The sequence below is a fragment of the Terrapene carolina genome, unplaced genomic scaffold (assembly GCF_002925995.2).
Source record: "Terrapene carolina triunguis isolate 2854851 unplaced genomic scaffold, T_m_triunguis-2.0 Scaffold23, whole genome shotgun sequence".
Classification (NCBI taxonomy): Eukaryota; Metazoa; Chordata; order Testudines; family Emydidae; genus Terrapene; species Terrapene triunguis.
Window position 1 is genome coordinate 16,063,966 of NW_020664374.1, and position 22,800 is coordinate 16,086,765.

The following is a 22,800-nucleotide window of genomic DNA, read 5'->3' on the forward strand; positions in this document are numbered from 1 at the left end:
GCCTAAAAGTAAAACAAGCCCTCAACAGAATTTGACTTCCCAAAAATCTCTGGGGGTATTTTGGTAGCTGTGTGAGTGTCATCTCAGTAGGGCACCAACACCCCACAGCAGGAGCCAAAAAAACCCCCAAAACTGAAACCCATCACCTGCAGGGCCAGCTCTAGGATTTTTGCCGCCCTAGGCAAAAACAATTTTGGCCACCTCCCGCCTCGTTTTTTAATTACCCCCCGCCCCAACTCCGCCCCTTCCCCAAATCCCCAGCCCTGCCTCCTCCCCCAGGCTCTCAAGCCTGGGAGGGAGGGGGAGCAGCGGCGCGCGAAACGGCTTTTTCGCGCGCCGTGGCCGCTCGGGATCTCCCCCTCCCTCCCAGGCAGCAGCAGCAGAGGTGAGCTAGGGCGGCCGTGGCACATTTTTAGGGGCGGCATTCTGGCGCCGGCCATGCCGCCCCTAAAAATGTGCCGCCCCAAGCACCAGCTTGTTTGGCTGGTGCCTAGAGCCGGCCCTGATCACCTGTGTGGGAAATGATATCCTTTATTCAAACTACTGTGACAACCAGATTTACCAAGTGTCCTTACTCCAAGCTAGGTGTGGACTGGGGTCAGTTCCAGTGGGGACAAACCCAATGAAGCCATAGCTTGACCCTTTTGTGGGGTGGGTTTGTTTGCTTTTGTTTTGTCTGCATTTGTTTGAGATGACATAGAATAATAAACAGCTTGAATAATTGAAGTATTTATTTTCTTATATACATTTAAATATGGCACATCTGACAGTAGTTGTACGATAAACTCAAAATGATAATCAAAGCTGGACAGTAGATCAAATCATTCAGTGCTGAGCATATTAGAAGCCAAATCCTGTACACTGAAGCTTTGAAGAATGTTTCACCAAAGAGATGCACTAGCTAAGGATTCAGAGACTATTTAGTTCAAATTCCTGAACTGCCGGACGGTGACATTCACTCTACTACACATATACCAGTCTCATCCTCCATATAACAGTGTTGAGTTGACTCTTTCCACTCTTCCTTTCCTACAGCTGGTAATCTTTCTACTGTAGTTATCCATTAGAAGACAGCTATCAATGACCCAGAGGGCCCACTAATAGTTAGTGATTAATCTAATAAATAAATGCAGACTGGATTCATTCTTCTGCGATTAATGTGGAAGATGTCCCATGTTTACTAATGATTTAAAAGTCAGTGACAGCTACTTTGCAAAGCAGTGTGTTTTTGGGAGAGGGGGGGAAAGCTAGATCAAGGATTTTCTTTGCTTTGTGACCCATGAGAGCTTCTCTTCTCCTTTGGACAACGGCAATGCTTTGTACACACTGGCTTTGCAGTTGAACATGTTCTGGGTTGGAATGGGCACTTGTCCTCACAGCTGTTTAATAGAGAGAGAGAGAGAGAAGCATGATAATGTGATAGCTCTCCACTTGTATATCCTTCAACATTTTCAGCATCTTAGCACATTTACTCAAAATGTAATGTCCTTGCATGGGAGGAGATTGGGAAGGCGTGGAATGGATAGGTCCAGTAGGTCCACATGAAAGGGGAAACCTAGATAAAGAGAGGCATCTGCATGGAGGATTTCCCCTTTCACACCATTCTGCTGACATCCCTTCTCTTTAACAACATGTCTTGCCATTGCCTGAATTTCCCAGCACTTGCACAGTAGCAGCCCTAGAGTGCCCCCAAGTTAATGTTGCTTTAAAGAGTAAAGTAATTTCTAATCAGATTCCTAAGTGGAAACCCAAGAGCTCGCCAGATGGCAATGCTGAAAAGAGTAGCTGTTTCCTTGCTTCACGCCCTCTTGACCTCCAAATCCTGCAGAGTCCTCACCTCACAGAGCTCCAAAAGAGAATCCCAGGAGAGGGAGCAATACTGTGGGTACGTCTACACTACGAGATTAATTCGAATTTAGATCATTCGAATTTGGGAAACAGATTGTATAAATTCGATTGTGCGTGGCCACACTAAGCACATTAATTCGGTTTTTAACCACATTAATTCGGTGGTGTGCGGCCACACTACCCCATTAATTTTAACCACATTAATTCGGTGGTGTGCGGCCACACTACCCCTAATTCGAATTTACAAAATCGATTTTGGTGCTACTCCGCTCGTCGGGGTGGAGTACAGAAATCGATTTTAAGCGCCCTTTAATTCGAAGTAACTGGCTCCGTTGTGTGGACGGGTTAAGGATTAATTCGGATTAACGCAGCTAAATCCGAATTAAAGTCGTAGTGTAGACCAGGCCTGTGGAGCTAGCAGTCCCCCCGCCTCCTTCTGAGCCCCCTTCAGAGCAGTGAAGGGGCCACTCTAGTTTAATGTCTTTTAAATTATGTGACTGCAGTGCTCCCGAATGGTGGTGAAGTGATATCTTTGCAGATAATGCACTCTACTTATCCACAGGACAAGACAGATACAACACAGACATTGCAGGCTTCCCCACACAGCCTCAAGGTACCTCAGCCCTGACCTAGAGGGTCTATCTCTATGCATGAAAGGATAGTTAATTTCCCACGCCCATTAAGTCCTTGAGTACTCTGCTGAGGTGGTGAGAAAATATGCTCATTTAATGGTAGGCATTATGTGATGATGTTTTTTGTCACATGGACACCTGTTCACTATGAATTATACTGAGACAATTAACTTGTTTTCCAAAGGCCACTGCACAGCAGTCAGAAGGTAATGACTGTCAGTCACAAGGGACGTGGACTGAATCTGAACCACCTAGAAATGAAAGGCTCCAAATACCACCACAAATCTTCTGGGACATACACTGTCTTCAGATAAGATAGTTAAAGAAATTGTTTCCCAGCTATTAGAAACAAATATGTCTCTGTGCATGAAGGGTGCTTAGAAACTACATAACAAATATTAACAACTCCTCTTTTCACTTAAGTAGTACCTATTGTCCAAGGGTCTCAAAGTGCGTTAGCTAAAGAAACCTCACACCTTCTATGAAGTAAATACTGTAAGTATTATTTCCATTTTACTGATGGGTTAAGTGACTTGCCCTGGGTCACACAGTGAGTAACTGGGAGAGTCGAGAATACAACCCTTGACTCCCTGTACTCGGGTTTCATCAATAAATGACATTATATCAATAGATTGGGACCACAAAGAAAACTGGCAAACACATTAAAAAACAACTACTCCCAAAACTACAAAAGTGAATTGTATTTTCCAAGTTGATATGTATTGCTTAATTGAAAAGAACATGGTTTTCATGTGGCTCAGCTATGTTAAGAGGTGTGAAATTGAAAGGAAAGGAACACTTACCTGCAGGTTTCTGCATGAAATATCTTGTGTTTCTGAGAGCAGCTCTCCTGGCTCTCCCTACACAAATAGCAGCTGCAGTTCACTTTATTTTGGAAAAAATCGGTGGGACATTTCCATCTACAGATACACTCACAATTATCTTCATCAAATTCCATATGTGGTCCACACTTAGCCAGCTCAGCAAGAGGAGGGAGTCCTGTAACAACAGACAAATCTTTTGGCAATAAGGTCTGTATGCCCAGATTCTGCTTTAGATTATATGATTGTATGTGTGGAACTTCCACTGAAATCACCAGGATTTATGCATGTGTACATGAAGGAGGAATCTGGTCCTTAGAATGTCTATGATGAGTTAATATGCTGGATGAGGCCACCACCAAACTGAAGAGAAGATCGGGATGATTTCCCTGCTTCTGACGGAGCTATACTGCTAAATCACCCTTGTCAGAGACAACCTCCCCTGGGATGCCTACAAAAAATATTTGCGAGGAGCTTTTTGATTTTTGGAATGCACCAGATGGCAAGTATTTAAAAAAACCAAACACGTATCCCATACAAAGTACAAACAACATTCACACAACATTGTGCTTCTCAATCAATGTACTCAGTATATTTTTTCAGAAACAAAGTATAAACAATTCTAGCAAGATGCAGCCTAGTCTAAGTCTGATTGCTAAGCAGCACACATTCCCTTCTTGGTTAATATGGTTAGGGCAGTGAGAAAACATTTTGTTTCAATGATAAAAGCAGAAAATAAATAACTGCGCTCCTCAACACCTCACCCCTTCTCTGCAAACATGCACATCCTGGCATACCATGAGATTTATCATGGCAAAAGATGAACATTTTTATGAGAGCCCTTAGTAAAGTGTTGGCAGCACACCCTGGTTAAAGGTCATAGCATACAATGTGTCATTGGAATGGTAATTTCCTGTAATTTTATAAATAGGTCTTGGATTTAACCTATGTAATGTGAAATTTAACCTATGACTATGACCTCTGGTCTGAGCTCTCACCTCAATGGCCAGAAAGGATATACCGTACTCATTATTTGAGGGAAGCCTCCATTGTTGTTAACTTAATACCAGAAATTAACAGCCAAACAACATAAAAAGCAAATATATTTTAAAGATACAAAAATCTGCATAGGTTCTGGTGAAATGCTCCCCACCCCCCTCCTTGGGTGATGAGCCTTGGCATATATTAATTGGTGTAGATTGTTCAATTCTCTCTTTGCTTTAGCCTCAAGGTCTTATTTTAAATGAATTTGTCTAAGCTACTGTCAAACTGCAGCAAATGATTGTTCATTATTGGAAATGTTTGGCTTACATCAGTAAAAAGCACAACACAGTTGTTATTATAAGTCACTTGATTTATCTGGTTGTTAGCCCATAGCACAAATGGCTAGCTGTTAGGTGCAATATGAGTTTGCCTGGTGTCCCCCTAATCCCCACACTTTGGTCTTCCTATAAAGTATCAGTTACTTAGCACTGATAAAGCCAGGATACCATAGTTGATGGACTAATGATCTGATCCAGGATGACAAACCTGTGTCCCAATAAAATTGGTTTCTTGTCTATTAATGCTAAGAGAGCATACTAGACAGAAAGAGTTTATGGAGCTATACAGTTTTATTTTAGGTCACTGACCTAGGAATGCAAATGCTTGCCAAATTGCCTTTATTACTGGTTTGTATGCTTTAATTTGTTGAATGTAAGATCATCTAGAAAGGCAAGATTTTCTTCTGTGTCCATGTAGTCCAGGTATTTTAGATTCCCATTATTGCCCATCTGAATATAAATATTGTATGGTATTTAGGGAGATTTTAATACCACTCAATATGTTCAAGATTCTTTAGATTTATAGCAGTTTGTTTATTTTCCCCCAAGGAAAGTTTTCAGTTGATTTCTTTGATGGATTCAACTCTTCTCCACCAAGAAAAGAGGAAGGAGGGAACAACTGATAATGACCTTATGCTTTTATACCAAGCTGGATGCTTTCTTGGAAGTCACTTCTACATATCATTTCTACTAACGTTATTCTGTTCAGTTTGTATCCAGTAGCCTAACGGAGAGCCTTACTCTCACAAGTAGCTCCATTGGCATCATATAGAGTGTGCCCTAGTCTTGCCTGCATGCATAACTCTCTCCATGCAGTGGGTGAGGACTGAGGAGAGAGGGAGGGAGTCACAGCTCAACCCTGAGTGCCAACTTGCCAGTCAGGGAACTAGCTGGGCACAAGGGGAAAGAGAGCAAAGAGCCCTGTAAAAGGCTCAAGTGAAACATTCCCTCCTTCCCCCACACATGAGGGGAGCACAGGAAGCATTATGCCTCAGAGGGGTGTCTCTGAAGCACATTTCCTCTCAAGTACAATTTGTGCTGAGTGTAGCCTATAAGAATCAATCATGTGAGGAATGGTTTGCAGGATCAAACTCTAGAATCACTGGGGGCAGAAGTCCACACTCGGCACATTTTTATTCATAAAACCCTACTGATTTCAGTAAGGTTTTCATGTGTGCACTATGTATGAGGGTAGAACGTAGCCCCGAATTTGAGTGGTAATATCTTTACCAATTTATTTTAAACCAGAAAAACATGAACATTTCTTGAATACAGGTGAATAGATGTGGGATACTGAGTTGAAAGCCCCCTAAACAAACGACTAAGTCATCTGTGTACAATGAAAATGTAGAGTGACTGCCAGCTACATTAATTCCTTCTAATATATTGCTATTCCTTATTCCCATTGCTAATATGAAAAGGCAGAAATGCTCAGAAGAAAATGAGATGAGGTAACACCATTTGTGTGCGTGTTTACAACTAGAGTATTCTATAATAAGACAATACCGTCTATTGAATTAGAATCAAAGAGAAATCTCAGTGAGAAAAAGGAGAGAACCTTATCAACCCCCTTCTGATAGAGATGGTAGCTGCAGAAATGTCAGCCAAAGATACTACTTTTACCTTCCCTTCTGCCAGGATGTTCTTTATCTACCACACATTCACATTTGTTGCTGTCCCATATCAAGCCACTATGACAAAGTTTGTTGGTAAAGGGGCAACTAGAAGGAAAAACAACATGGTCAGGTATTTTAAAAAAGCTTCACAAGAATTAATGTAGCTACGGAAAAAGACTAGTTAGCTAGTTTGCTCAAGACAATTATTTACTGCCAGACCTGTCAACTGTATTATGTGAATTAATGGCAACAGCAGTGCTTAATTTATGCCAGGGCTTGCTAGGGCTGAGCCTCGGCACCACAGTTCATAGCCCAGGTGCCTCTGGACTTGCCATGTTATGAAAGTAAAAAAATTGCTTGAGCCCCGGCACCTCTTTCATTACAAATTAAGCACTGCGTCATATTACCCTAGATAGGAACACTGTGGCAGTCTGCACTGATGTCCCAATTCAATGATGCACAAGTTAGGAACGTGCCTAACTTTAAGAATACGAGTCGGTATATTAACTGCAATGGGATTACCCAAGTGCTTCTAGTTAGGTACTTGCTGAATTGTGGCCTCAATCTGGCTGCCAAATATGTGCAGACTAAACCTGTTTACAGCAGGTTTGAGTTTGGCTCTATAAGTTTGAAGAATACCCAGGGTATTTGGAAACTAGTGGGAAAGCAAAAGATGGAAGAAAACCAGTAGTGAATGACTTAAAACAAAAGAGCTTCCTTGTTAATGCCGTAAACTCCGTAATATTTTGTAAAGACAGAGAGCCTTACCCATCCTCCTCTGGGTACTGGACAGATCTTCGTATGATGGCATATTGGTGATGCTGAGCAGTTGATAAGCATCTACAACCTGTGTGGTTGGCAATTTTGACTGGCACTGGCTCTGGGACACTTGTCAAAGGAACTGAAATCTCAAAGAGCTAGAAGAATGAAATATGCTGTTCAGTTTCCATTATACAGCTATCATTATTTCTTAAAATCTTTTAAATGCCAGCTTCCTACCCACTGCCACTCCTCCCCCCTCCCCCTTTTCTGCTGGTAGCCACCACAGGTTCTGACCTAAGTTAACCAAAAGGGAAAATTAGGCAATGCCCACTGAGCTAGGAACTGGTCAGCATAGTCGACCCAGGGCTAAAAAAATAATATATTGTAAATATCATTTACTGAGCAATCAACAGTATGTTTCATGAATGAAGCTGAAAAACATGTAGATGACTGGAACTTGTTTCACATACATTAGCAATGTAACCTCAAAAACTTATATAGAGACTCATTTATCTTCTCTGTCTCAACTTCCAGTGGATGTTTCACCATGAAGCCTACAATTTTTCTGTAAAGAAATAAAGAGCTCAGGGGAAAATTCTGTTCTCAGTAATACTGATGTAAGTCTGGAGTAACTTCATTGACTTTAGTAGAATGATTCTGGATTTACATGGTTGTATCTGGGAACAGAATGTACCCAAAGGCTTTTGAAAATAGCTATTTTGAAGGAAGTTAAAGGAATGTTACACTCTGCAGAATTGAATAAACTTTAGTTTTTTAATGAACTTATGAACTACTGCTCCAAGCATAACTACATGAATAAATAAATGGTTTCTAGCCTGACCCAGACCTCTGAGATGGTCAGACATCTGTGGTGTACATACAACAGCTCATAAGAGCGCTCTCCTCCTGACAAATGGAACTGATTAACAAACATCTACATAGACGGTATTGGGCCTGATTCACCATTGCTTTACTCCAGTTTTATTTCAGCACAACTCCACTGAAATCAGTGGAATTACACTGATACACAAGTGGAATAACACAGCGGTGGGTCAAGACCACTGGTTTTAGAATGCTTGTTCCAGGAATATTTTAAATTTCTCTCTAAACAATTGTCCACGAATTTTGTACCAGTGCAAAAACTTTTCATAACCAGAATTTAATGTATTTCTTTAAAGGCATAAAGTTTTCACAACTGTAAATGAATAGTGCTGCCTGCAAAATTCAGGTTATTTGCTGCCTATTGCTACTTAGCAGTATCTGCCTATTGATTTAAGCCTACATTTTCAGAAGCAATTTGTGATGTTGGGCACTGAAAACCTAAGGCATTTGTATTGAGGGCACCTGATTTTCAAAGAGCAGCTGCACAGCCCTTGGGAAAATCAAGCTCCTTTAAGACATGTGAAGCAGGACACCCAAACGATGAGACACCTAGAATCATCCGAAGAAGTGGGTTGTAGCCCACGAAAGCTTATGCTCTAATAAATTTGTTAGTCTCTAAGGTGCCACAAGTACTCCTGTTCTTTTTTCTAGAATCACTAGTCACTTTTCTTTTGTCACTGGTCCCAATTTTCAAAATTTAGAACTTATCTCTGAGGCACTACACATCAGAATTTCCTACAGAATTCATTAGGTCAGTGGTGCTGGGAGTCTCCATGAGCCACTAGCATCAGGAAATCCCAAGTCTCAATAACTATAGAATAAAGAAGAATTAAACTCATTAACGCAACACGAGATCATAGTCCATTCATGTGACCTCATTCTCCACAGCTGTGCACCGGGTTTCGTCAGGTATACTTGCGTAAAGTGACTATAAAATGGCACTAAATCATCATTCGGAAGGCCTTATTCACTCTGTATCAATACAAATGTATGCTTATCATTATGACTGTAGAGAATAGCTGTATCCTCAGGTATCTCCATAACTGGCTTTCAGAGGCCCAGCATCCTCTTCCCTCACTTTGTTTCAGAGCCAGTGACAGGCAAGAAGGAAGACAAATTGTTCCAATTACCGTTTTTGAAACGTAAGTTGTGCTTGTGTTCATACAGCCCAGGCTCTCCTCATTGCAGCAACCTCCACAGCGGAACACATTCACACAGGGAGGCTTAAAGAACTTGTTGGTGGTTGTACCTAGCTCTTTGGCAACTTCCACGCAGGTCTCCCTTGGCACACACTGAGTTTTTTGCCATTCCTCATCTATGACTGTAGAAAGCACAATCATTATGAACAGTATTAAAAAAATAATAATAACTGCATTCAATGAAAAAGATACAAGAAGCAGGTCTGGGGTGGAATCCTGGCCCCACTGAAGTTAACGGCAAAACTCCCATTGACTTCAATAGGGACAGGATCTCACCGATAGGCAAAAACATTAAAAAATGACCAGTGAATTTGAGTGTCTCCATTTTTGGATACCCAGCATGAGTCATTTTAAAGGAACCTGATTTTCAGAGGGAGGTGCTCAGCGCTTTCTTAAAATCAGGCTCCATCAAGATCTCTCAAATTGGACACCCAAAATCACCAGTCACTTTTGAACATCTTGGCCCTAGGATCCATTTATTTGCCATTGTTCAATTAGGACTTTGGGGCATGGATTCTGATTTTCATTACAGCAGTGTAAACCTGGAGTAACTGCACTAGAGTCGATAGAGTTACTCCATTTGATACCAGTGTATCGAGATCAGAATCTGACTTTAAGCTTCCTGTTAAAGTAGAAAACAATGCGCTCTCCAAACTAATTTAATTATGTGCACATCATCATTCAAGATGTCACTTGCATAACAGAAATACTCTTCAAGCACACATATTCTCCCACTATTAATCACTTTGAAAAACTGAGGTGTTGTTGTAGGGAGAATAGGTCAGAGAAGTGGGTTTTACATTTTGTTCTGCATGCACTGAGGTTTGTGGTCATTCTGATCTCTTCCATGTGTGAGTTACATATTCATGGAGCTCAGGGAAGATGAAGACCAAAACCTGGAATTTGCCCTGGTAGTTCATTGGGAACCAGTAAAGAGAGACGAACAAAGGGGTGATGAATATCTACGTCTTTGGCCTAGTCTTCACACAATACCACTACATTAAAACAAAACATACACCATAGACAGAGATCAGTCCCTGATGACTGGGAGAGGGGAAGAGAAATATAAGTTTATATGTATGATTTTAGTAGGTGCTCAGTCAGATTCTGTGGTGATTCAGGGCACATTAGAACATTAATAGAGTCGGCCTTGGAATAATTCTGCCTTAGAAGATGGGGAAGAAGACTTAACAGGATTTTTCTACCACAAATTTCAATTATTTGAATTTAAATGATTTTCTCACCTGGATCTGGTGAGGATATTTGGCAGCTCTGTATCTGGAGTTAGATGTTTAAAGGGAAAGGGAAAAGGAAGCTAACAGCTCCTCCAGATGGCACAAGTAAAGGACATCTGTAGACTATTGATTTATCTGTTTAAACTTGCTACTCTTTTGAGAGGGTGACTGTTCTTCTAACCTTATTAGCTGAGCAGTTATATTACTTTTAGGTGTTGATAAAAGCCTATTGCCATACACTGCACCAGTGCCACTTGCTGGGCTCATCTGTTGTATCGTTGTGTGTTCAAATGGAGGATTACCAATTTTCTGCAATGATGCTGTTTCACTAAATGAGAAACCTAAAAGGTGGATTTCAAGTTTTCTATAGAAAAATCTAGCAACTGGCACTGGACATTAGTTCAATACAATGACTGGATCATGACTGCTAGTGCTTCTGTGCATAATTCTTAAAGGTGCATAGATAAATTCCATGTCCTTTAACTATCCCCTCCAGGCGTTCTCAGATCACTAGGATTTTGTTGTCTTTAAAATAAATTCTGCAAGTGGTGGGAACATTTTTCTTAAGTACGTCAGGGTGGTAAACACCAGGAAGGGAGAAGAGCTATTTAAGTTAAAGAAAAATGTTGGCACAAGAACAAATGGGTATATACTGACCATGAATAAATTCAAGTTGGAAATTAGAAGGTATCTAACCATCAGAGGAGAGAGGTTCTGGAATGGCTTTCCAATAGGAATTATGGGGGCAACAAACAACCTAGTTAGTTTTAAGACAGGGCTTGACAAATTTGAGTGGAATTGTATGACGGGATTGCCTTTGGTGGTGCACAACTGCTCTTGGTAGTCCTGGGGGTCTCTGGTTTATGTCTTATGTTCCTAAATCTCATGCTTCAGGACTTCAGCCAGTCACCTGCAGTGGTCAGGAAATGATATTTTTTCGCTAATGTATTCTGCTTTTTTTGGTCTCCTTCCTCTGAAGCATCAGAGATTGCTACAGATGGAGATTGGACACAGGATGGGGTGGATTGGTGCTCAGAATTCTCTCTCTCTGGTGCTTGGCTGATGAGTCTTGCTCACATGCTCAGAGTTGGACTCACTGTCATACTCAGGGTCAGGAAGGAATTTTCCACCAGGTCATATTGGCAGAGATCATGTGTGGGGGTGGGTGGGTTCACCACCTTCTGCGGCATACGGTGTTGGTTGCTTGCTTGGATCATGTAGGCGTATCTCACTAAATCAATTTCCTGCCATTGCAGAGACCTCAGGTTTTGGTGCAATTTGGTCCCTCCTGTCCTCTGCCTGTGGCACACAATAGTTAAGTTGCTTGAGGATTGTAGTCCTTTGGTCTAATTCTAGTTGTTGTGTTTAGTCTGTGGGTGCTGGGTGGCGGTTGGTGGCCTGCGATATACAGAAGGTCAGACTGGATGATCTGGTGGCCCCTTCTGGCCTTAAATTCTGACTCTGTGACTCTAAATCCCATTCAATCACTTGCAAGCTAATTTAGTGTGGGCATTTTTGTCTGTATCTTTGTGCTCCAGCTCAGAGATGCAAATTAAGGTCCAGCTAACACAGCCAAGTCTTAGTTTAGCTAAAATGAATAAACAAAAGATGTGGAAGTGTCAGCAAAGATGTGAAAGAGGGACTGCAAATATCCTAGAAGTCATATGGGAATAGGATCACTGTTTTCTATCTTCCACACAGGAAAGTGAATATTCTGGCTGTAGTCACATCATATCAAGTTCAAGACTGTACAATAAAAGGAACAAATCTTTTACATCTTGTTATTTCACAGCTTGTATAATAAGGGTCTGTCATATAATATCTATTCACTTCATCAAGGAACAATCACTATCTCTTTGTTTTAGTTCAATGAACTTAGATTAGATCTTGATTATCTCATTTGAAGGGAGTCGTATTTTAATTCATTCTAAGTGGGGTTCTACATTATGACTAACTTACATCTCATTCGGGTTTTAAGTCTGTTGTTTTAGCACCTACTTCCTCTCTCCAGAGAGATTTTCTCAGACTCTTAAAGAAGATCAAGGCAGTACCTCCTTGCTAGGTAGCTCCCACCCATACATAGTGGTGGCAACCTCTCTGCTGATGAGGTGCCTTATATCAGAACACAGCTCATAAAAGTAGGAATTCCAATGCTTTCTGTAAAGCTCATTTGTCTCTGCCTGCAGGCAAATTCCAGGACTTAGCATTTTGCTGTTGGCAGTCCCCTCAGCCAGCCTTTCCAAGCCATTCCTGCATGTTTACTTCTCTTGTTTTGTTGACTGGCAAATCCATATTTCATATATCTTTTCTTTGGCTTGTGTACAGAGAGCACTAAACCAGCTCTGACCATAAACCAGGGAGATGTATGCAGACTGTTGCCTAACACGTTCCTTCATATGATGTCTCTTTCCTCGTTCACCATTTCCCCTCTGAAGTTGGTCTATTCTAAGAATGCCTGTTTATTTAACTCCTAATCACACACTTGCTTGGTGATCCTGAAGATGAAGTTGATGACTCATGCACAACCGCACACTTACCTCTCAGTGTCTCAATGTCATAGAAAGCAGCAGCAAATCTGGTGGAGCGATGGGACGCAGATCGAGAATCTAAATGGGAGAGGCTTTTGAGTTTTAGTCTGCATTTCCACAGCTTCCAGTCCTCGGCGTGAGTGATTCGAAGCAGCTCTTCCAGACTGGCTGCGTTCCTTATCAGCTGTTCTGACCGTTCCAATGCTGACAGAGATGCCCTCTATGATGAAAGAGGAACATCAGAAGGGCAGTGCACTTGCAATGTGTATAGAATGCAGTATACAAGAACCACACTTTAAAAAAACAGCACTTTACTTACAGTGAGGCAGCTCCAGGAGACATTGTGCTTGCCTGAGTCACAAAGCCTGCTGGAGCTCCTGCTGGAAAGCTATAACTCTCTTTCACCCTCAAGGCAGACCTGTACCTATAAGACCCAATCCAGCTTGTTGCCTGATGTCAGTATTAATAAAATACACACATTTGTGAGAGGGTGTCATGTTCCAGGACTCTACATAGAAATGCAAGGGTTTTCTGCTGACTCAGCCTGATATAAAGATTAGTGCCCTGCCTACAGCATTATTTCTGCTGACTCAGCAGAACAGATGACTCCGAGTAGCTGTAACCAATGTGAAGATAAAGGGTTTGCATGTCTCTGAGGAACTGGGGAACCAGGGGTAAGGCCATAGACAGGGAGAAAGGGGAGGGAGGCTCTGCAGGAAGACATCCTAGGAACAAGCCAAACCCAGGAGAAAGCTTTGATTGAGGTTCATGGTTGTTAAAGGCTAACTGCAGGAAGGGGGATGAGTTTTGGACATTAACCCAGGGTGTGCACAGAGCTGAGAGCCAGGTGGAGAGTCTGCCTGTTCACAAGAATCTTACCTGTTTTCCGGTATTAATTATTGGCCAAATCCTGCAGACCTTACTCAAGCAAAACTATTGTAGTCACTGAAAGTATTGTTCACAAGTGAATTTACAGCTGTGGCTTTAGAATATTAATTGTTATTGAAAGCGTACCATATTTCTCTGAGTGTGTGCGCACATGTGTATTGTGCTGTGATGGGGCTCATGGTAATAATCTTTTGCCACATGATGAAGTGCTGCCCTCCCTTGGATCTTATCTCATCAATTCTCATAAGCAAAACTTCAATTCTTATAAGTAAAAGAACATTAAGGAAACCCCAATATATGAAATTGGTGATTGAGCAGGTAATAGTCCAAGATCTGTATCAGTACTAAGCCAGTGCTCCATATACAGTTAGGGAGCCACCATGCTGCATGAGGAGCAGTCTTCTGGACAAGATGTAAAACCAACAGCCTGACTACATATGTTGTTAATTATCAAAACATTCATGGCATTTTTATTTTTATTTATTTATTTTCAAGAATATAGATGTTAGCTCGGATGTTCTGGCCAACTTTGTTTTTGGGTAATTACTGTCCACCTACCTAAAATTCCCTGCTTAGGTCACTTGAAATAAGTTATTCACTCCTATCCTAAGCCTGTATGTAGCGTTACTCTGTACTCTGGCCCGTGGTCATGTTTCATCTTACAGGCTGCTGTGTTTCACTGGTGAGTAAAGTGATTTCTGCTGTAGTTTACATTTAGTGAAGCCTGAAAAGTGCTTTTTAACCCTTCTGGAAATCTAGCCCAAAAGTGTAATATAAATGTGAATCATTATCACAAATACTGAACTGCAATGCCATTCTAGTTCTGCTGATCTAGGAAAGCTGAAAGAAAAGCTGAGAAAATAATTTGTAATAAATAATTAATTGTAAGAATTTTGCCTATTTTTTTTCCATTTGCAAATTGTCTGCTTGATCCCACAGACGCTAAGAGCGTAAGACCAGTAATGAAGCAGTTAACGAATAAGTAGCTCAAGTGCAGTAGAACGGAATAGAATGGCAAACACCCTCAAACAGTACCAGGATGTCCTTTATTATTGCAATAAGACATTCCAGCCCAATCAACAGTGTCTGAGACTTTTAAACCAGATTTAAATTAAAGGGAACTTGTAAAATGAGACTATGATATTATGCAAATTCAAAGAGATAGCTCTGTACTTTGCATGAAGGCCAGTGGTTTGAGGAGGAATTTTTTGTTTGTTCTTTGGGGCAGGGGAGGGTGTTAAAGAGTTTACTAAGGGATTTCCTAAAAATTACTATTCAGGCAAAAAAGTCTGACAACACTAAGATCAAAGAACACAATAAAGAGAAAAGCATGAACACATCTGCATGATCACTGTGAATCTATGCCTCGTCTACGCTAGAAAGCCATACCACTTTGATTATACCTGTATAACTCTCTTCACTGTTCCAAGCCCCTCAGTTTTATAGTGCAGCTGAGCCAGCTGTGAACCTGCACAAGGAATAGTTCCAGGTCTTTTCATATATTAGATTCTTTTGGGGGGGGTGGGAAAGATTTTATAGTCATTTTCTTCTCCCCAGTAATCCCCATCCTAATCTACGGCGCCCTGAAGTACTTTACTGCTAAGGCAACAGCTGCGGAGATAAACCATTGCTCCCTTAGGAGCACTGCTTAGCCTGCTCAAAGTTTGTACCTGATCAATGGTATGGAGAGGGAATGATGCGGGGGGCGGGGCAGGGTGATGCGAAGCCTTTGCCCTCTAGCATCTTGTATTCCATAACCATTTCCACTTCACTTACAGACAGAGATCGCCCGTCATCCTCAAAGGCCCCACTTCAAGCACAACTGTCCTTCCAGTTGAAAAGACTCCCGCCAGACTAGGGCCCTGATTCCGCAAAGCACTTAAGCATGTGCATATCTTTCAGCACATGCTTAAGTCTATCCCTATACAGAAAAGCACTTAGAATCATAGAATATCGGGGTTGGAAGGGACCTCAGGAGGTCATCTAGTCCAACCCCCTGCTCAAAGAGCATGTGTTTAGCTTTAAGGGAGTTAAGGACATGTTTTGACTTCACTGGGACTGCTCACACCTTAAGCTAGTGCTTAAGTACTTTGCCAGATCACTTTGCCGGATCACAGACAGAGTGTTCAGGACCTTGAAGGCCATCATCCCTCAAACCATAGGGTAGATTGAACTAGCCTTCTTAAGGCTGTCAGAAGAAGGGATAAGGCTGTGTAGCATTGAGAGGAAGACAGACTTCAGGTAATATTTAACTAGCCATTTCACAGTCCTACCAAAAATTCAGCAGCCTAGATTCTTTGGAGGTTGGGGAGGTTTTCTGAGTTGGGTCCCCCACTCTGAGTCAAGTGGAACAAGAGCCAGAAAAGTTTAGTTCAGAGAGTGTAATGTGGAAATCTTAGTTCTATTGGCAGGGATATTGTAATAGACTGTGTTTCTCCTATTTCCAGTCAGATCACATCGTGTATACATGGTTTTTCATAATTTAAGAGCATTCAAAATTAAAAACTTTTTAAAAGAGTGTGAAAATGCAGCAAACCTGTTAATTATCCATAGCCTGTGAACTCTGAGACACAAAGGATTCTACAGTATTATGCACTGTTTCTTGTGGCAGAGAGGCAATGAATATTGTTTGATACCAAAATCATCCAAGAACATACACGTCTCGTCAAAGAAATTGTTCTAAAAATGACCCCGTACCGTGAAAACATGAAAACTCTAACACTTTCAAATAATAATAAACGTGAAGCCCCATATGGTTGCCTGGTGCTGTAAAACATGCAGAAGAGGACATGATCGTGCCTGCTTATTGCTACAAATCTACAGCAGACAACACATATTACACACACACACACACACACAGAGGCCGGAAAGCCTTATCGTAAAACAGTGCAGTTGTGCCGGTTTTAGACATGACAAATCATGGAAAGGCTCCCCAGAAGATGGGTGCGTTAGCATTTCCCAAGCCCACCTCCTGCTTGCTGTTCAAATGTCTTTTCCTCCCTCCACCACAGCCTCCCTTTGGGGACAAAGGTTTAAAGTTGATTGAAACAGAAGGGCAGTGAGCATCGCACAGCCAAGGAAGAGGGGGAGCAGTTTGAGGAGTGCTGCTTATCAAGGGCCTGATCCTGCACCATTAAAGTCAATGGGAGCTTTGCGATTGACTTCGGTGAGTATAGGATCAAGTCCCAAAAGCGTGGAAAAGGAGGGGAGCTCCCCTCTGCTTCAGCAGATGATGGGAGCTGCATTTTCTCGGCTATCTCTGACTTCAAGCAATGTGCAGAGGGCACCTCCCACTCACGTCTCACTGCCCTGATCCTATCCCTTCTGCACTCTTTTCACATTCCAGACATGGCTTCTTCCACTGGTCCATACCCTGGTCTGTGCCAGACAGCCCATCTCTACCTTCTTTCACTTCAATTCGGTCTGCAACCATCTCCTGTCTGCCCACTCCATCTCACACTGCTCTGATCCTCACTGTGCTTTCTAGTTCGGTGTCAGACACTCCTTCTGCCAAGGCTCTACCTTTGGAAATAAGTCTGGTTGGGTCTGATCAGACTTACTTGTGGTCAGGTAGTTCAGTCTCAGGAGGGCTGGTCAGACTGGAGGATTTTGGTGCTGAAGGATCTCTCACTCACTGTCTTCCCCTTTCCTTAAGCTCAGTCCAGGAGGATGTGGAAATATCTGTCATTTCCACTGTTGTTATTATTGTATTGTGACAGTACCTAGTCATGGACTGCGATCCCATTGTGTGAGGCACTGTACACACAGCTAATAAAACCACTACCCATGCCTCAAAAAGCTTACCATCTACAATGCTTTGGGAGAGTCATGAGAAACTAGTCATGATAGACTCATACACATGACCCTAAAGTGAACAAAATCACGTTTCACGCTATTTCATGGTGAATCTGACAAGTTTTACAATGTTCAAATACTGAAAAGCACACACTACAAATGACAAAACACAGATGCTATGGCCTGCAGTAAGAGGTTCTGCAGGAAGACACAAATAACAAATATCAAAGTCTTATGTTTACATAACTGATCCCAGGCTCTTTGGTTTACAACCATTTGTAATATTATTTTTGAACTGTAAGAACGGATTCCATACCAGAAGGTAATAATCATATTTGTACTAGTGTCAAGTTGTATGTTTTTCCATAACACTGAACTCTCAGATTTTCCAAAGCTATCCTTCAACAATAAGAGGAAAATCTGTTTTCCTGCACTGAGCTATGAACAATCTCACAGACATCAAGAAACAATTCCTCAGGTCAACTTTGGGATGTTTAGATACTTATAACTTTTGTATTTCCAAAAGAAGTCATAAAGAGCTAACATCTATCTTCTCTCTAATAATTTGAGACGTGTGCAGAACCCTAAAACTCCCTAAAATAGGTAAAACTGGAATGGAAAAGAAGACGGTGTGAGCAAAGGCCTTTCCAACTTGATTTACAAAGACAAGGACAGCTCCTCAGTGAGTATGAATTAGGCATAGCTCCACTGAATTCAATAAAGTGCTGATATACATCAGATGAGGATCTGGCCCACAGACCATACAGTATACCTATAAAGTGCAAACTCAGCCCTGTTCTGAGATTGGGCTTTACTGACAAAACAATCCACAATCAGATGACACAAATATCAGTAACACCTTCTCCCTAGCTCCTAGGTTTCCTTCCCAAGGATTGCTCAGCCCACACCCTACATCTTAACTTTCTGTAGAGCCATCTGCACCAGTAAGTCAGCAGAACCCACCTAACACTTTCCCAGCAGGATCAACATCTGCTAACAGGGTGGGGATGCTTAAGACTAATAAACTGCTGGCCTGTTACAGATGGATTTTGCACTTTTGATTTGTTTGGACTTTGGACCATTCAGCATCTCATGCAGGAATTTTGCACAAATGGAAAAAGATGAGTGCAAAGTAATAAGAAAAGAAGGACATACTCGGGTCTTAAATTCATTTGAGGAACTGTAAAAGAAACAAGCGTATCTGCAAATCAAAAGCCACTTTCTTCAAGGACTGCAACAATCAGCTTCTTCACTTAGGGAAATGTATCCATCGTGAAGCCTATCCAGTGCAGAACGAGAGACAGAAAGCTTGACTAAAAACCAAGGTTGCATTTTCATTAATTTGACGATGGTCCCACTTGTACCTTTCACTCTATGTTCAAACACATTACAACCCAAGAAAGGCCTCACGAAAACCTTATTTAACTGATAAAATCATCTCCCCAAAGTCCTACCCACACCACCTTCACACCTAAGCAAAGGTTCCAGTGCTTTCCAGACTCACAGACATGGATGCTGTTGTAATGAGCACTACATAAATAGCAATGGAAAGCTTAGCTATGACTCCTATGTCTCAGGCCAGGGAATGGGAGACCTCACTAATATTGCCCTGTTTCATGGAGCACTGATACAGCTTCTCAGTGGCTAAGCTATAAAGAGAAGCCAACTGCTGTATCTCGACAAGGAGAGCGTCTGCATAACACAGCCTGGAGATCTTGTTACTACCATGTTACAAACATTTTAAAATAAGTTTGAAATAAATCTCTTTTTAACATTAATCCGTTTATCCCGGGAGAGCGCTACTCACAATGTAGCATGAGCGTCTGGACAATTTCAAACCTTACAGCTGACATTTGAAAATGTAAAAGGGACAAAGAATCTGGATGTGAATTTCTTCATCCTGGTAAGTAAGTAGGAGTACTGTTACACTCATGAGAAGTCATGTGGAAGGTGGTGAGATGAAATAATCACCATCTTTTTATCTAGTTATCTGTTGTATAGCTTCCAGTGCTGCTTGGATGCTATCCTCAGAACTATGGCTGATCCAGCCTTTAAAATAATGTGTATTAATCACCACAGCACTGAAATGGCCAGTTACTTTGGTGTTGCATGTCTTTGGGTATGTCTACACTACAGGATTAATCCGAATTTAGATAATTCGAATTTGGGAAACAGGTTGTATAAATTCGATTGTGCGCGGCCACACTAAGCACATTAATTCGGTTTTTAACCACATTAATTCGGTGGTGTGCGGCCACACTACCCCATTACTTTAACCACAGTAATTCGGTGGTGTGCGGCCACACTAACCCTAATTCGAATTAACAAAATCGATTTAGGCGCTACTCCGCTCGTCGAGGTGGAGTACAGAAATCGATTTTAAGTGCCCTTTAATTCGAATTAACTGGCTCTGTAGTGTGGACGGGTGAAGGATTAATTCGGATTAACGCAGCTAAATCCGAATTAAAGTCGTAGTGTAGACCAGGCCTTTGTGTGGTGTATCTGAAAATAACCTAGTTTTTATTCATATTTATTCCTGCATGTATATGTACAGAAAATGCATTAGTCAATAGCCATTATGGGCCCAGTTTGCAGAGACATGGAACACCCATAGCTCCCATCAACCTCCACTGGAATTGTGGATACTTGGTACCCCTGGATATTAGAGCTTATGAGATGATGTGGCCACAGACCTCCTGTGCTACTTGTGTGTAGAGCTGTGCAAAGAATCAATTTTTCAGTTCAGAGGCTAAACTGAAACATTTAAAAAAAATATGGATTTGTTTCGGGTTGAGCCAGAGTGAAATTTGTTTGGTGAAACAAAATGTCCCCAAAGTGTTTGTTTTCCATTAATTGAAATCTTTTCTTTTGATTTTGAGGTTTTTAAAATAAAATGTTTTTACATTTAAAAAATTAAACTGTGGGAGATTCCAAAATGAAACATTTTTCTGGAATTAAAAGTCAAAATGTTTCCTTCCAGAATGAAACAAACCATTTCAATGTTTCTGATTTTTTTTTATATCCAGCTAAAACAATTTGCCAAAATTGACCCAAATCTGCAAATTGTTTAGGATGACCCAATCTGAAAATTTTCAGCAAAAAAATATTTTGCACAAAAAGTTTTGCCCAGTTCCACTTGTAGAATTACGTGGGTATTACTTGGGTAGTAGCAAATCTCCTTCCCCACCAGCCTACCCCATCACCAGCTTATGTCAAGCCACCACAAAGACCCATATATTATGTGGAGGCTCCTCTGTTTCGCCATCCACTCTTGGGTTTAAGCAGTGGTGGCAGGCTTGTGTGGGCTCTGCAGCGGCATGAACACCACTTGAGGAATTCCAATATCAACATCATTACTATTATTATTACTGTACAGCCTAGGAGCCCTAGTCAGGGATCAGGACCCCATTGTGCTAGGTGCTGTACAAACGCAGAACAAGACAGTCTCTATCCCAAAGAGCTTACAATCTAAATAAAAGACAAGAGACAATGGATAGATACAGACAGGCAGCTGGGGAAGTACAAGGAAATGAGACAATATTGTTGAGCATGATAGGCAGTAGTCTGGGAAACCAGCAGCTGAATCGTCCTGTTTTTTGTAGACTTATAGTGCAACAGTGACTTTCACATTTGCAGGGCTTTATACTAAAATTATGAGAGAAAACCCTGAGCAGCTTGAAAACATCAGACTTGCAAGAGTAAATCAAAGCCTTATTAACAACCAACTGCGGTACCCTATAAAATCCTGTATCAAGAGTCCAGCTTTACCATATGTCTAACAAACTAGAGTCTGGCTTACAGTAATTATGACATCACCAGCAATGGTATGTCATTTCTGAGTAGCATTACGGAAATTCTCTATTTCTCGACATTCCATCTGAACAATATTTCTGAATCTATATCAGCTATGAAATCATGACACATGAATTCCCATCTGTAACACTATCCACTGTGAAGTACTTGCCTATAAGTATTATTATAAATGTTATAAATTATAAATTAGCAAAGTACTTGATTTGCACACTGCACATGATAATCATTAGCTACAGTAATGTGCAAATCAAGCACTTTGCTAATTATCAACGTGATCCTAAACAAGTAATTACATGTTTTGGCTTCCTAGTAATAGAGTTCCAATTTTAACATTGCTGTCTTGTATGAAATGGACTGATCCTGAACTTGATGGCCTCTTGCTTTGTTATAGGAAGCCGGCTTAATATTCATACAGTAAAGTTCCATGTCCTCATTCTAGCTTTAAGTGGTCATTATTTGGCTGTTGAATATTGCGCACCTGTCTGGCGGACAGCTCACTTACCAAATCTCTGGACGTGCAACTTCATTCCATGATGGATTAAAATGAACACTCATTCAATAGTTTCCCACTGTGGCACATGTGCTCCTACCCAAAATCAGGAGAGACACACACACAGCTCATGAGTACAGGCGAACCACGGCCAACTTGAATTTACCAATTCAGGACTACCTCCAGAACCTTCCAAAGACACATCTGAAATCTTGCAAGGTTTTTAGGGATTGGGCTAAAGTTCTTAAAGCATCCTCATTCCATCCTGAGGCACACTAGAAAGACTTCTGGGATAATGCTAATGTCCCAAACAAACATCTGGTTGCCAACCCCACTAAAAAACTCCTAGGCTTCAACCTACCCTGGAAACAATGGTCTGCATTGAACCATTTCAGAACTTTGCACAGCAGACGCTGTCATCTCTTACAGCTCTGCAAGATGAGAGACAATGCACAATGTGACAGTGCACGCCAGTCGCAAACTACAGATCACATTGTAAATCAGTGCCCGCTTTGATTGTTTGCCGGTGGCATGTCAGACGTATGCCAAACCACTTCTGAAGCTACTCACTGGTTCACTAATCTGGACTTAAGTTATTTGAACATTGCTACTCACCTCTTTTGCCTTAGGATAGGAAATTTGCCTCTAACACTTTAGAAAAAAGTGTAAGCTATCCCATTGTATTGGGATTTCTGTATCATTCAGACCATATGGTTTGTTGTCATTGTTATAGCAGGGCCCATACAGTGATGAGCTGGAGGGGCTCACAAAAGCTGCTTGTTGACAGAGCCAGTTTGGGGGCCCTGTAAAGGAGAATTTTATCTTTACTTTTTTAAAAGGCAGGCTCTAGCTCTTTCCCTTGCAAAGATAACCTTGAAAATGTAAACGTGTTGTGCACAAATGGAGTGCTAGGATTGACAAGACTATGCAGCTGGGCTCAATTTCTGCAGCAGGAAGTTGGAAAAGACT

General features: G+C 41.4%; 1 protein-coding gene across 1 annotated transcript in view; it reads right to left on the reverse strand.

The window, feature by feature from the left end:
* Nucleotides 1–741: 741 nt before the first annotated feature.
* LOC112103832 (vascular endothelial growth factor D) overlaps nt 742–22,800 on the reverse strand; it is a 34,407-nt gene continuing 12,348 nt past the window's right edge. Inside the window, exons 2-7 of the mRNA XM_024195788.2 lie at nt 12,855–13,065; nt 9,014–9,204; nt 7,008–7,156; nt 6,247–6,344; nt 3,284–3,479; nt 742–1,379 (exon numbers count right to left, since the gene is read on the reverse strand). Of these exons, the coding sequence (XP_024051556.1) occupies nt 1,253–1,379; nt 3,284–3,479; nt 6,247–6,344; nt 7,008–7,156; nt 9,014–9,204; nt 12,855–13,065 (972 nt within the window). The 3' untranslated portion in view covers nt 742–1,252. The remainder of the gene's footprint in view (nt 1,380–3,283; nt 3,480–6,246; nt 6,345–7,007; nt 7,157–9,013; nt 9,205–12,854; nt 13,066–22,800) is intronic.